Source organism: Sitophilus oryzae, unplaced genomic scaffold, assembly GCF_002938485.1.
Source record: "Sitophilus oryzae breed Bouriz unplaced genomic scaffold, Soryzae_2.0 scaffold_477_pilon_pilon, whole genome shotgun sequence".
NCBI lineage: Eukaryota > Metazoa > Arthropoda > Insecta > Coleoptera > Curculionidae > Sitophilus > Sitophilus oryzae.
The window spans coordinates 38,833-55,405 of record NW_022147059.1 but is presented as its reverse complement, the minus strand read 5'-3'; the positions used below and the strand labels follow the sequence as shown (position 1 = coordinate 55,405).

Below are 16,573 nucleotides of genomic sequence, written 5' to 3'. Positions count from 1 at the left end.
ATGAGTGGATCCGCTTAAATATGGAGGTGATTTAATATTCCTAAAAGTTTTATTTGTTCCAACTTCCACCAACGCGCTTTCTATGGTACAATAGAATAATTTTACTGAAAACTTTTAGTAAATGTTACTAGTGACAGTAACTTAGTGAGAGTTACTAGCGACTGCTAACAGTTGTTGCCAATAAAAGTCGACAAATTTCTTTAAAATACGACATTCCCTGGCTCAATACGTAATTGTTAGCATTTAGTAGTGATTGTTAACATTTACTGGATATCCGATTTTTAATGCAACATATATAAATATTTTAAACCTTAACTTACGTTGATATATTAGATCATCGCAAAATAACTTTTGTAAACTGTGTCGTAACAATATATAATTTTCGATACATTCGATCGACCGACTTGAAGCAACTAAATTTACCACCATCTGGCTCAAGTCGTATCAAAAGTTTATAAATAGAGCAAAGCACATACAACAATCACTTATTGGCAGTACCGGAATTTTTCAAGCGCATTTTTGTTTTTTAACTGTATCATTTGATTTTTGCAGTTCCATGCAATGCAAAGTGATATTTTATTTTGTGAGAAGGAAAGCTCCTTGAAATTGTGTGATCTGAAAAATGTTCTTGTATTTTTATATGTTGTCATCAGTATAAAAAAAAAATATTTTTAATATATTGCCTTTGTCTCATATTTTCTACACTTACCGGCACGAAAAATGGACATCTACCTTATAATTTCCATGTATTTTAAAGTTCTAACTAAACGTTCTCCAACCCAGTGTGAGTACATATCAATGTAAAACCCCTGACGAGGGGTAGGGGACTCAAAAAAAGATTGTGAGTTTTTTGAGTCCCCTACCTCTCGTCAGAGGTTTTACATTATTTTAAAGTTCATTATACCGGTTGGTGCATCGTCTTTGGAAATATAGCCCCATGCAAATTTTGAGCTCTCCAAATATTGGCTTCCCTGCTAATTTTACAGCGGAGTGGTTAATATGTTTTTAAAGGTCTGCGCATGCCAAATTTGAACAATTTTGGACAAGCCGATTTTAAGTAATTTAATCAACCTATGATGTTCTCATTGTCACAAAACATCCCCCTTTAGAATATTTTCTGTAATGGCAATGACTGGAAGTAAAACCTGTGCGAATACTGTGCGAACAAACACTACAGGCGCTGCTAGTCATTAAAAAGTTAACAAATATTCATTTGTTTTTTAAATATGTCAATAGTTTTATTTCGTTGTTTTCTGAATATTCGGTGTGTGATTTTGGCAATTTCCTCATTAATTACTGGTGTATTTGTACTTATTTTACCAAGTACATTTAATTTTAGTTATTCAAATTTAATTGTAATTACTTTTTTCGACCGAGAACGCAAACCTGCTAAGAGAACTGTGGCGTTCCTAATTGCGACAACAAAAATGGCAGTTTTTTTCGTTTTCCGAATCCCCGGAAAGATTCGAATTGTTTTGTCAATTTTTTTTTCAGTTTATAGGTATGTAAAATATATAATTTATAATATCATCAATAATTGTTTTATTTTTATAAACGTTCGATCGGGTGTTGATATAAGCATTTTTTTTATTGTGATAAAGTAGGTATATTAAAATTAAATTATATGCTCAAACCATTCAACGTAAGAAGCTCAATTTTGGCATACAGGTTGATTCTAGGATGTAGATTTTCGATAAGAAGGGATTTTTCGAAATTCCAGTTTCAAGGGGGTGAAATCACCCCTCAAATATTACAATTTTTTTTATTTAAACACCCGAAGTTTCCGAAAAAACGCTTAAACTCGTATATTTATTTTGTTTTCTTTTACATATTTTAAGATTTTTTAAATATGTATACAGGTGTTTCGAAAAATCTGGTCATTGATTAATCACGATCCTGCTTAAAGCGCTTGGCGTAAAAAGCTGATTTTTGGAAAACGGATTGACTTTAGGGTGTAGAGTGTAGAGGTTCGATAAGAAGGGATTTTTCGAAACTCGAATTCTAAGGGGGTTAAACCACCCCTCAAATATTAGGATATTTTTATTTAAAAACCGGTGAGTTTTTCGGAAAAACTCTTAAACACGTATATTTTATTTTGTTGTTTTACATATTTTAAGATTTTTTAAAAATTTATACAGGTGTTTCATAAAATATGAATATTGAGTAATCACGATTCTGCTTAACCTGCTTGACGTTTAAAGCCGATTTTTGGCAATCGGATTAACTGTGGGATGTAGAGGTTCGATAAGGAGGGGTTTCTTGAATCTCAAATTCCAAGAGGGTGAAAACGCCCCTCAAATATTACAATATTTGTTATTTAAAAAACGGTTAGTCTTTCGGGAAAACGCTTGGACACGCATAATTTATTTTGTTTTTTTACATATTTTGAAATTTTTTAAAAAGTTATACAGGGTGTTCCAAAAAGTTGGGTGAAATTCTTGCTTTGCTTTATCATCACCATTACAAATGATTAATTCCATGAGAACGAAGTCGCGGGTACACGCTAGTTTTTAATATATAATGTAATTTTAATATACCTATTTCGTTTTCTGTTTTTTTTTGGAAAAAATGTTTCTGTAATATTCAAAAAAAATTAAATTAAATATAGGGATCGATATTTCATGAACTGCGCGAACAAACTCAAGGGGGCGCTCGTTTTACATTCATTTCATGACATATAAGTTAAAATCCTAGGGGGGATGTTTTGTGATCATTGTCAATCAATGTAATTTGTTGGGCTCTCTAAATATGGAGGTGATTTAATATTCTTAAAAGTTTTATTTGTTCCAACTTAAACCAACGCGCTTTCTATGGTACAATTGAGGGTTAAACCGCTGGGGAATTGTGGTGTACAAATCCGGGAATTGTTAGGAATTACTGAGAAATCTGTACGAAACTTAGGAATTATTAAGGAATTATCAGAAATATTAGGAATTACTAAGGAATTGTGGGTATTATAGAGGAATCGTGGAAATTATGAAGGAATTATTTAGGAATTGCGGGAATTACTGGCCAATCCGGCCTTGTGGAACGCTGACACGCATGCGCAATCGGTAGATTTCGCTGTGCGCGTGTTCTATCTTGGGGGGGTGGTGGAACTCTGCATTGCGCCAATAGAACGCAATCATTGAACCTCGTGGTACGATGTTCTCGAATTCTACGAATTGTTAACATCAAAATCCTAGGGGGGATGTTTTGTGGTCATTGTCGATCAATGTAATTTGTTGGGCTCTCACACTACTACGTTATAGTGCCTAAGGTTAGTGTCCCCGTAATTCATTTTTGGAAAATATAATTAGACGCAGACTTTTAAAAATCTATTTACGACTTCGCTGTAAAATTAACAAGAGAGCCAATATCTGGACAGTTCAAAATTTGCATGCGATTTCTTATGTTTCCAACGACGATGCACCACCCGGTATATTATGGTCCAATAGAAACATGAGTAGGATAAGGAATGTTAACTATCTCTTGAGAAAGTAACTGAAAAACCTACATACCTTCATCAAATTCCTGTCCTCCTGAAAAACAACAAAGAAAAAGTATCTATCAATTTGTATCGGCCATTTTAGCGTTATCCACACAGAGATCTGGAGGAAGGAACAACAGATTATAGTAGAAACGTCACATATATAAGGCATAGATCGATCAAAAATCTGATAGCCTGATTGGTTGATTTTTGGGTATAGAAGTATAATGTAGTAAGTGTGAAAGTGTATTGTAAATTGGTAAGGTTAGTTACAAAGAATGGGAAAAGATATATAAAACGTTAAAAATATTGTTAGATACTAATAAAATTTGAAAAATTTGTACTGAATGTCCCATTTTCGTGTATTTTATGGAGTTTCTCGTTTATGAGTAGATACAAATATACGGTTTTCACATTACTATGCTATTTTCTTATGAAACTAAAGATGCTACACACAGATTTGTTCTAGCTTTGTTAGTTCCAGAAATACAGGGCGAATTTTAAAATCTTGCATTTTTCGATCCCCTTCGTATGGCGACAACTGTATCCAGCAGACTTTTACGTAAAATCCAATGGGGTAACTAGTTTTTCGCTGGGAGCAGTCATTTTCTAACTACGACTCAATCATTTTTTTAATGGGACACCCTGTATGTTATTTTTTAGCCGCCCACATCAACAGGTATGGTAGGCTATTAAGATCGGCAAATAAAAAGTTTTTTTAATTTCACTCAAAATGAGTTATTTGGGTCATAAATGCTAAATACAAAATATTTTCATGGTGTCTGTCTGTCCGTCTGTAACACGGTAACTCAAAAACCGCTAAACCGATTTTAACCAAATTTGGCACAAAAATACTGTGGCACCCGAGAATCTGGCTATTAGTTTTTGGTGGGGGTGGGGGATTGGTAAGGGGGTATGGGAGGGGGTTAAAAATTTAAAAAACTCCATAATTACAGTATATAGCATCTTTAGTGTCATAAAAAAGTAGCTATAGTAATATGAAAACCGCATCTTTGTATCTCTATTCGTAAACGAGAAATCCTATAAAACACACGAAAGTTGGGAAAAAATTTAAAAAATATTTTTTTATCAGTGTGATTGTTAGTTACGATTCTAAAGATTTTAAGTGAAAAAGATGATACATACTCTGTCAATTTCAACTTCATCTGAGCTTTCCCTCCTCAGTAACGATGACTTCCTCTCAGGTAGTTTTCTTTCAGTCACACTCGTCAATTTTGGTAGGTCGTGTATTTTGTGATCCTAAAGCAAAAGAGAAGATAGTTAATGAAACGACACCATTTTTGAAGAACTCAGTTTTAGACAATCCGTTTTTTAGATTATATGCTTCATTCGATTTTGATTATTTGGGGTTATGATTATAAGTAACCGACCTGGTGATTTTTCTGTATTTCCTATAAGTATAGTATAAGTCATGAAAGATGAAGATTCGATCACAATTTTTATTCAAGAAAAAACTAAATACTAATATTGTTTTTAATATTTTCAAAGTGTTACAAAAAACATTCCTCACGTAAAAATACGATTTATTTTATATCAACATAGGTCCGATTCTGCTTTGTTTCTTAGCTACAGGGTGTTAAAGTCTTAAGAGTCCATTTCACTAGTCCGAAAAAGTAATTCGGCATTTAACGTGTTATGTAAAACTGGCTAGGTATTTTTACAAGAACAGTTAACCTAATAGGACTGCTCATTCAGCCAAAAGTGTCCGCCAGGTGCATGCGAAAACTACTCGCTTTGTGACGTCATTGTAGCCCTTGTCATGGTTATTAGTCCTTATCCGGCAACCAATAATACACACACGTGCATTATTAGTTGCCGAATGCAAACGTTCATTATTTAGTTTATTTATTTAAAACACCTTATATGTATGCCGTATAGAAAATTAACTGTATAAATCGTATTAAATACTTTGGGATAATGCATTTTTTAAGAACAGCAGTTCCCAGCATCACCAGTTTTTTGCAAGCATTCTTTTAGAGTACTTGCATATTTTACTTTAAAATAATTAATAAACAATATCGTAGGCACTTAGCAAAACCACTTTGTCACAATCCACAACACAAATTGAACGTATTTATACACTCTATAGCTCTAAAAACTTTAAAAGACACCTTTTCACATTTAAAATTGACAAAATAATTAACTCTCAAATTTCTCAGCTGTTATTTTTATAAGTTTACCATAGGCAACTAAAAATACACACTATCATGACAAGGACTACAATGACGACACAACTGTCAGCTGAAGCGCGGGAAGAGGCGAACGTACGTCTTATGAGGATGAGCAATCCTATTCGTTTACCGTTCTTGGTATTTTTACACAAATGATGAAGGAAATTAAAGATAAAGGATTATACTATATCCGCATTGTAGCACATTTTTAGACAACTTCTTTATTTTTAAGATTTTGATGGTCAAACATCAACAAAATATTCCTTATGTTTGGACTAAATTTTCTCGAAAATAAAGACATAATTTAAAATTCTGTTACAATACGGAAATTGATTGAAGTTTTGTGATTACAATGATATACTTTATATGATTTTGTAACAAATTGCTCGCTAATTTATGGCAAATGCTGAAGCTCTGAAAACCTTATTCAAGCTTTAATCAAAGCACATGCGTTTGAAATTTTGGGTGTGGCTTAACACGACAGGATCAGGTTAAGCCTTAGGCAGATTTCTGAAATATAAAATATATTTCCTTCGGCCACACACTCGCTTTACCCGACTCGCTTTACCCGACCCCTGAGAGCAACCCGAAAGTACAGCGTAATAGACTCTTAATATTTTTTTCGATTTATTATAATTTTCTTCCAAGTACTTTTAGCGTTTCGAATGAAATTTTGAGGATTTTTTTTAAGTGTTAACTATAAATGCGACATATTTTAAAGCTAAAAAAGTGTCGGTATATTCACTAGTGTTGCACAAGACAAGAATTCTTGTCTTGAAAATCAATTTCTTGTGTTGTCTTGAAATTCAAGAAAAGACTTAAAGTCTTGTCTTGTAGATTTCTTGAATGGCAAAGTCTTGTCTTATCTTGCAAGACTCTTGAAATTTCTTGTCTTGAAAATTTTTACATTCTAACAAAAAGGTAATAATATTTCTATATTTTATTTCATAGAAAGCGTCGTATACAAAATGTAATACGAAAAAATGAACAACAGCGATGCTAATTTTAGCAAAAAAAAATCTTTTTTTTTTAGCAAAAAAAAAACGGACCGCAAACGAACTACGTCAACTCGCCCGTTTGACGAAACAGGAGCCATTACCAAATAAAAGCTGAATAAGAATAAGTAAAGTTAAGTTCGATTTATGGGTTTTGGGTTATTATTTCGTACCTAACCTTGTGCGTTATTTAAGTTATTTAAGTATTACTATCTTAAGTTATTTAAGTATTACTCACTACCAGAAAAAGTTTTAATATGAAATATGAGGAGTATAAATAATTAAAGTGTCGATAGTGAAACCGAGTCCGAACCCTTCCAAGACAGTGGGAGTGAATTCGCGGTTAGTAATAGTGAGCAAACCTTTTTATTCAAAGGAGCAAACAAACACTGACAATGAATGTGAGGATTTAAGTTTGGACACAGGGTGTACGGAAAGGTCATGCTAGAGTGTACTATTTGCGCTATTTGATACTACTTTTTGTTCGCGGAGCAATTTCGTGCATGAAAAGTAGTTAGTTTTATTTATAATATCATTATACCAATATAATTTTGTGTATAATACCAATTACTAATATACGGTTTGTTGCCTCGACTTTATTTTATTTCATTCTCTCAACTCTAAAACACTGGCTATGATAGAAAAAAAATGAACACTGGTCAATATTAATGCCGGGTTTATACAACATTTGCATAAGTCGTAATCAGAATCAGAGTCTTATACATCGTCATAATCACAAAGCAATTTTCATGTGCGTTTATAGAACATTTCAGTGAAGTTGGGAAACATAATTAAAAGCTAAGTTCATGGTAGATGTTAACAAGTTTATAAAAAATGGATAGTTTAACTTTTATGATTATGACTGTGATAGTGATTACGACTATGTAAATGTTATATAAACCCGGCATAACTTGCGCAAAGACCTAATTATCACTTAAAAAAAATGTGTCATTTCTAACTTTCAAGAAATCTTGAATTCAAGAAATCTTGCAAGACTCTTGAAATTTTTTGCATATTAAAGTCTTGTCTTGTTTTGAAATTCAAGACAAGAAATTTTGAATGTCTTGTCTTGAATTTCTTGCAAGACTTTTTCAAGACTCTTGTGCAACACTAATATTCACCAGGGACGTGCATATGGGCTATCACAGAAATATTTTTCTAAAAAAAATTTCAAATTTTTTTTATTGCTTACCTTTTTAGGTGGGGTTTTTTCTTTCTGTGGCACTGGCTTAAGTTGTGGTTTAACGAAGAAACTATCTTTTTCTTCTCCATTTTGTTGTGGTTCTTTCGTTTGTACCGAAGTCTTTCTTAATTTAACACCAGCTGTAGCAGATTTATATTATTTATAGATCAGATATTAGGGGGGAAGGGGGTGCTATAATCTACACTTAAAATCTACAGAATAAAAAAAAAAACATCTTAAAATTATCAAATTTAAGTCAAATTATTTGTCTTTTTCGCCTCTTTTAAAATTAAAAATTAAATCCTCATTTGTCTATTACAGGACGGAAAACAAAATGTTTGTTATTTTGACGAAAGTTTGAAAGACTTTGTGGACTGGTTTAACAAAGTAAGGAATTTAAAAACCACTTTATCATCAAGGTGCATTTTTTCCATAAATTGTCTTTTCGTTCATCTCAATAGCTTTTTTTGTTGGAGATATTCGCTGTTGAAGAAGACTGTAACAGTTAATCAAAATTTTAACAGTTACTAGCACAGAGATGGTTTTAAGTCTAGAAATTGTACCAGCCATTGTTGCTCTAATTCAACATGGTGATCTGGACTTAAAGACTAAAAAGAATAGAAATATTTATAATTTTTCGTATGAATAATTACTAATATATTAATTTTATATTATATTATACAGGGTGAGTCTTAAATAAGTGCAAATATTTTTAGGGCAATTAGATCTCGATAAAAGAAACATATTTTCTCTTTACCGTTTTTCAAATAAGTCCAAAATAACAAAGTTATTCTAGTGTGAAGTGTGAACATATAAAAAAAAATATTTAAAAAAAATTTGATAGCCCCCGGATTTTTTTCTGTATTTGTATCTCTTTTAGAGAAGTGTCTAGCCCCAGCAGGCAACTATTAAGCTTGACCAATCAGGTTGGTTAGCGGGGTTATTTGGAGGGTGTTAATTCATTTGTGTTTGGTCAAAAACTCTAACGTGATTGGTCGGGCTTAATAGTTGCTTGCTGGGGCTAGACACAAGTCTCTTTTAGTGTCGTAACCATGATAATAATTAGAGATTAAGAAATTATACCGTGGGAAAATTTGGCGGTGAACAGGCACTTCTAAAAAGTTTTCCTAAATATTACAGGAATATTTCAAAGAAATTGCACGATTTTCAACATCTTTTTTTTTTCAAAAAAAACCTCAGAGATGTTCCTGGGATCGAAATATATTACCACTAAAATATTTGCACTTATTTAAGACTCACCCTTTATTACGTAGGTAATAGTATTATTATTAATAACCAACTCTGTCGGTTATGAGAGACAAATATTTATTTGAATTATGAAATTTTCTAGCTTTGAAGGTTCGCCATCACTGCTCTAGAACAAAATACACAGAACTTTCAAATCTATGAAAATTTTAAGGTGTCATGTGTAACTAACATTAAAGGTAAGTGCTGACGTTTTACAATTTAAATTGTTAAGCTACTAAATTCTCTGTTGGCGACATATAAAGTAATTTACGTAAAAGTAACTACATTGACCGATCGCGTCCAAAATCGGACAACACTCCCACTCACAGGACGTACAACGTAACCTATAAAAAATAGACACCAGTATTTACATCTGAAACCGATGAAATATTAAGTTTTGATAAACTGCACTTGTTGATTTCTATTGGCTAACTTCCAGGCTTTGTTGTCAACTCTATTAATAGTGTGTATTATATAGTTTTATTATTAATATATTTTAGAGCATAATAAATACACACGTTTTGTTGCCGTTTTGGCTTCATAATAAACAGTATTACATATATATTATTTCTAGATATATACATATTTACATGGTAGAGTACGATTATTTACCCTATACTATACGATCGAATAAAAACGGCGTCAAAGAAGGCTGGGGAGTGACAATCGATGATAATTTTGGCGAGATCAAGCCCTAGACTTCATTTACTCTATACTCTTTATTTTTAGGCTCGTATACTCTTATTTTTTAATGGCTCTTACTGCCAGTTGGCCGTAAGGAGTTTGTAATTTATTTTTATATTGAGTAAAATGATTTCTAAACGGTGTAGTTTAAAATTCCAGAAAAAAAATCGGAAATAGATTTGTGTGTCCGGAAACGGTTCTATCCTTTTTTAATCTTTCCATAATTAGTGTTAATTTTGACAAGTTTTATGTCAATTTCTTTAAATGACGTCTAGAGATGGACGTCGCCAAAATTATCATTGATTTTTATTCCTCAACCGTCTTTGACCCCGTTTTTTTTTCTTCGATCAAACGGTATTATCTTTTATTAATATTTCATTAAATGTTTTTTTTTAATATTAGCAATTTTATATATTTTTGTTGAAGACTTATTTACATATTTACCTAAAGGATTGTTTTCTTTTTCTTTTCTGAAACTCTCCCTTTCTGGTTTTTTCACCTTTCTCAATTGAACTGGTTCTGCAAATAACACCAATTAAATTTGGTTTTAAATTATAAGTTACATAATTTTTGCAGCGATATTAAGTATAATTAGTACCTATATAAAATGTTGTCTTTATTATTAGGAAATACAGCAAACTTGGTTAATAATAAGCTATACAAAACAAAACACAATTAATTACAAAAGTATGTACAATTATGTCACAGAATTCAGTTTTAGTAATTTATTAATAGTTTGGGTCATGATAATTGATTGATTGTCTATTTAAAGACTGTTTGAATATAAAAATAAATAGTGGCTATGAGAATGTGCAATTAGTTTTTTGATTTTCGAAAAAGTAACGACAAGAAAAAATAAAATTGATTTTCAAAAAAATTAGTTTTTTCCAAAAAACTCAGCAATCCTTGAATTTTTTAAAAGTTTTTTGATTGCATCTTGGTGAACATCCCAATACGCAACTTTGCCACAATTTAACCATGTTCGTATCTATTACGGTTACTGAGATACCAATGCTCGTATCTCGAATTTGTGGCACCCTGTATAAATAATAATATATTTAGGGTCAATTTAAGTATTGTCATACACCTATATTTTTTTGATAATTAACAAGATCACATACACACAATAACTATTATTAATTAGAGAATTTACAAAAAATATTTCTTATTTTAAAAATTCTTAATATCTTTATTGATTTTCATTGTTTGAACAGTTGAAATTGAACTCAACCAATTTAGGCAAAATATACGTATATGTAAGTGTAAGGTATCTTCTGAAATGTCAACTTCTGATATTCAGGAGCCGTTCATAATTTTAAAGTATATGATTAGCCTTTTATTAGAATTTATTACAACTACTATTAAACTGATATTGTACCAACAATGGAATTGTTGGTATAATATCAGTAGTTGTAATAGTATTGTTTTTGTACGTTTAAAAGAAAATTCTTTTTTGATGGTTTAGATTTAAATAGTTTTTAATTTGATTTTTTTTATTTACATGCTTTAAATATTGTTGTTGCAAGCAATTGGATAAGAACAGTGCTGATGTATAATAAATACTATATTATTAAATAACAATTAGAAGTCTTATATTACCTAATACAGTGTCTTTTTCTTCTAATAAGAGTTCTTCGAGGTCAATATCATCATCATCGTCTGAATCTCTATGGACCTTCCTTAGTTGTACTTTAGCTGTAACAATAAAATTGAATTATAGGATATGTGAAATAAATATATTATTTATTTTTTTAAATCAATAATCCATAAGATATAGATTTTGATAATATAACACTATACTGAAAAAACAAGATACTTATAGAAAATGGTCTTTCAAGTTATTTTTTATTTATTTTACAATTGGTTTTGTTTAGAGGTAATAAATCTAGTAGGATATGTGTGTGTGTCAGAATTTAAATTAATAGTAACATTAAATGAGAATTCCAGGAAATGATTGTAAAATAGTTAGGTGTGCAGCGTAATGTAGACCTCGGCCAAAAATCATAATAAATAAAGGAACAATTTTTCACTAGTAAGTAACTTTATAACACGTCACGTGTAGGAAACCAATCAATTATGAAATGTTCACTAGAATTCACACTAGAATATCAAATCAAATTATAACATTTTCTTGCTTTTTTGCTTTTATTTACAACTTGTCAAAAATAATTAGGATACGTCAATTTAACTTAGATATTTCAGTAGCGTATCTGATATTTTTCGTTATGAAATAATTATTATAACTTATCTTTTTTTACAAAATGTCTATACCTATGTGGCGGATTCATCTCAATCAATCCACTATCAATCGACAATGTCAAAACAGAACGTCAACGGTTTCTTGTAGATTGTAGACGTATCTGTTTTAAAAAAGTAAAGTGTTCTGGAATAATTAAATTTAAATATTTTAAATAGTTTTTTCTTTACTCTTTGTATTTTTTTTGCTTCCCACGACGGAAAGAGATAAACTTTCCGAAATGTTATTTTTTTTGTTAGGCAAATTTGTATAACTGTAAACATAAATTCTGACAAACAGTGTCCGTTTAGGTTTAACGCAGAAGTGTTTACAATAACTATTTTATTTTGTAGATTTTCTTGCAGTGCAGTGGCGAAATACCTATAAAGGATTATCTTTTTTTATTGATAATATATTTTCTTAAACAATTTTAGTAACTAAGTCAGTACAATAAAATTTATCCATGCGAATCATCCAATCACTATTTTTTGCATCATATGAAACTTGAAATGCGTGTATCAAGTTAAAATAAATTTAACCGACTTTTATCAACATCTAAAATTAAATTGTCTTATTTATAGATAGCCGAACTTGGAATCAGATGTCCTACTATTAATAATTCAATACTAATGACACACATCTGAGTTAATACTGGCTATAAAGAGGGCAAACCAAATTTATCTTGGTAAATCATTATAAGTAGCTTTTTATTTTAGCGTGACAGCTTTATTTGGAGTAGTTTTTATATCGCTATATTACTGATATTATTATTTAAGATATATTACCATATAATTACCCGAGAAAAAAGGACGATGACCTACAAAACTACTTATGGGCGATTTCGTCGCACAAAACCTGTCCGAGATATAGCTGGCGTTACCGAGCCTGTCCGAGAATTCCGATATTTAGTTTGGCTCTGCGCCGCTGCGCGCTGATAGTCGTTTACAGCACAGCGGATAAAGAATGCTGTACCATAGTTCTGCTTTCAGTCGACAGAGTGAGTTGTTACCGGAGACATTGTTGCCAGAACTACTGATTAATCCTTAGATTTACGGATTTTGGGTACAGTACGTTAATAATACGGATTTTCTATTATTAAACAATTTAGTATAATATTATATGATTAAACCAAGAACAGCGTCAGAGAAGGCTTGGAAATGAAGATCGCTGTTATTTCATATGTAAAATATTATGGTAAATGTCAATAATCGTCATTTTTAAGCCAACTAAACGACTTTTCTCGATCGTATGAAATATTCAGTATCTATAAAAGAATTTTTATTTTTGTTGTTTATTCTATGTTTAACACGAAGTAATTTTTATAGTTATTAATAATACAATTTGATACGAACATCATAATAACGCGATAGTTACACAAGTTTCATTAAAAAGTTCGTATCGAACGTGTATCATTCAAAATTTAGTCAATCTACGACGCGACACGAGGGACGATCCAAAGAGATTTGATTTAATTTAAAATATCAGAGATATCCTCATAAAAATTATAATTCAAATAATTATTTCAGGTGCCCATATACGACGCCGTGGTAATCGTGCTTCTTGATTGCTTTCCATCTGTTTCCATTTTGACTTTGACAGCTCAATTATTGATGTTCAATTTTGTATTAAACGTTCAGTTTTAGCAAAAAGCAAGAAATAATATTAATATGGAGTGATTCTGATTCTGAAGTGTCCCTTCGGATATTGAAGGCATTGCGTAAAACGTTGTCGATTCCCTACTTCCGAAAAATCAAGACAAACGTACGAGCAAATATGTAAAAACTGAAAGATTGGTGTAGGGAAAGGAATCCAAGAATTAGTAGTAACGAAAGGTTCTCCTGTATATTTTGAACATCTTTCAAAAGATAGGAAGGCTTCATCACTTTTGGTATATGCTACGTTCAGTTATATCAATTGAAAGAAAAGAAATACAAGATATTAGTAGAAATTTACGTCCAAATTTTAATTGCTTTCCTAAAGAAAATAGGAAGGATTTCGGTCAAAAAATCGACATAACTCGTTTTTTATCTGAAAAAAAAAAACATAACTCGTTTTTTTGTTGGAAGCTGATGATAAAACTTATTTCCCGACAAAAGTTTCATTCATAGTGAGAGACTTGCGGGGGAGCCTGCCGGCACCGGCGCCGACGTATCGAGTTGACAAATCTGCAGCTGCAAAATGTTAAAGATGAAGGACAATGCATTCATGTCATTATTCCATTTACGAAAACGAAGATATTACGAGATTTTTTTATAACGACAGGGAATGTTGAAGGAATAAATATGTTGGAAATGGTTCGAAGATATATAGCTATGCGGCCAAGCAACACAAGCAACTCGATTTTTTGTGGGGTACAGAAATGGAAAATGTATTAAGCAACCAAATTCCAAAGAAAATAAGAAAAAAGTGTCATGTAATATTTTGGGTAACATTCTGGCAATGATGGGTCTTGAATAGGTTCAAGCACTCAGGAAATAAATTTTACTTTCTAAAAATTCAACTTACCTGTCATCGTCTGGAATTAATTTAACCAATTGTACTGATAATATAATTAATGTTTACAATAAATACACGTATTTAGGTACCTTTTTTTGCTTGTTCCTTATTTTAAAATTTGCGTGTTATTATGAATAATAGCACTAGTGCTATTATGAAAGCCATAATGACATCCAAATGACAATGGTAAATGTGTCATAATGACATTGTCGTAGATTAATACATTGACGCGGATTTTTCATCCAAATATATTTTCGTCAAAAAAAAAAACGTATTATAGATATTACACATTTTAATATGGCAACACTGTCGCTTTCAGCTCCACACCGTCTTCGATATGCCTTCGCTCGCCGAATTTGCGAAAATAAGTGTTTTATGCGTTGGCCGCAGAACGATTGGTGGCTCCACCGTACAGCACTTGAGACGCAAGGGAAAATAAAATCAACCAATCAATGATAAAACGTAAAAAATGACAAGTAGTTGCTGATTACCCGCCATTTTTACAAAAATAGACAGATTTTTTTCAACATAATAGCTCATTTATTTAGTTTACAATTAAATAGCAGCAAGTATCTATTTTAACTTTAACATATATAAAACCGTCTCGTAAAACCACTTGTCAAGTTGACTTTAAATATACTATTATTTAAAGGATTATTACTTGATGATTTTCAGAAACACAGGTATTAAACATAGAGTACAACTTCCAATAGAATTTATGATATTCAAAAACTAGAACGATATTTCAGGTATGAAGGTTTTCCATTATGTCCTATATCGTTTTGGCAGGATTCCATTGTTTCCGGCCTCGTCGAAAGTAACTGTCAGTTTCTTTAATTTAGATTGCTACTACGTTAATTTTATTTATAGACGTTGCAGAAATTAATGTCGCGAGAGACGTTGTATATGTATTTTAAATGACATGCAGACTCCTGGTCCTCGTTTTAATTTATTTGGCAAGGAGACATTTTGGAATAAATTAACCTCTTGTCTTTTGAACTATGATTTTTTTTTAAATTTCTTGATGGGTTATGATGTCTGTCGTAGTCATAGACTTAAAATAAAATATAGACTACACTATTTACATCTCAACGCGGACAAACAACCTTTTTTGTACACATGTTTACTTCTGGGTACAGTCGACCGAGCCTTCCTCATCCAGCCTATGTTGTCACGTCTTTAATATTATCAATATTTTTTTTCTTGTTATACACATATATTGAGATATTAATACTACAGTTTAATAAAGTAGTTTTAAATATTCCGGCAGATGTATTGGGCACAGTCCTTATACTCCTAAATTATAAGTGAGACATCAGTTTTAACAAGGATAAGTTCTTTACAATATGACAACACCGATTAGAGGCGAGGGAGCCTATTCATTGATTTATTACCTTGTAGTACGTGTCGCACGTGTGCGGTAAAGCTTTGTTGCCGCTATCTCACCTATATTACCTGTACCTATATTTCCTTCGGCCACACACCCGCTTTACCCGACTCCAGAGAGCAACCCGAACAGTACAGCGTAATAGACTCTCAACTAAAAAAACTGCGATTTGAGTTTATTTCGAGTTGATAATCTCAGAATGTACTATTTTATATATTTATGCGTTATATAGACCGATAAAAATATTTTGATTAGTATTATGTTACTGTGTGATGTGTGTAGCGTGCCATATTATGAAGAACACAACTTTTGGAATTGTTATAGATATAACAATTCCCGTTGTAAAGACAATTTTTATAGGATGACCACATTTTTTTTCCGTTGACTTGCTTTGGGTTAATTTGACCGAGCTACTAGGTATACTATAGGTACAATACCTACCTATGGGGTTACTTTCTGCTGGGTCTACGGGGGTGGTTTCTCGTTTCCTGGGCGTGCTTTTCAGGTTCATCTGGTTGAAAGGAGCGGCTTCGGGTTCGTTTTTCACCCATGGCGGTCTAAAGGTCGTTCTTCCCGAAGGATTGGAACTGTTAGCCGTTCCTCCGGCAGGCATTTTGGTACCGGACAGGGGTTAAACGTGACGTTTTTGCTAGAAATACGTAACCGGAACGAAGTACAATGAG

At 31.8% G+C, this 16,573-nt stretch overlaps 1 protein-coding gene across 1 annotated transcript; it reads right to left on the bottom strand.

The window, feature by feature from the left end:
- Nucleotides 1-3,449: 3,449 nt before the first annotated feature.
- Nucleotides 3,450-16,542, bottom strand: LOC115886275 (titin-like). The gene is made up of 6 exons (XM_030905366.1): nucleotides 16,332-16,542; nucleotides 11,371-11,466; nucleotides 10,216-10,290; nucleotides 7,849-7,979; nucleotides 4,616-4,729; nucleotides 3,450-3,521 (listed from the first exon to the last, which is right to left on the bottom strand). Exons 1-6 carry the CDS (start codon nucleotides 16,501-16,503, stop codon nucleotides 3,465-3,467), a joined length of 645 nt encoding a protein of 214 aa, XP_030761226.1. The 5' UTR covers nucleotides 16,504-16,542; the 3' UTR covers nucleotides 3,450-3,464.
- Between the last annotated feature and the right edge of the window lie 31 nt (nucleotides 16,543-16,573).

What these genes read in the sequence shown, in the direction of transcription:
- LOC115886275 (XM_030905366.1), bottom strand. Translation starts at nt 16,503, where the DNA reads ATGCCTGCCGGAGGAACGGCTAACAGTTCCAATCCTTCGGGAAGAACG. An exon ending in AAAAGAAAACAATCCTTTAG is followed by an intron (nt 7,980 to 10,215) that starts GTAAATATGTAA and finishes AATCTGCTACAG; the next exon opens with CTGGTGTTAAATTAAGAAAG. An exon ending in ATGAAGTTGAAATTGACAGA is followed by an intron (nt 3,522 to 4,615) that starts GTATGTATCATC and finishes GTTGTTTTTCAG; the next exon opens with GAGGACAGGAATTTGATGAA.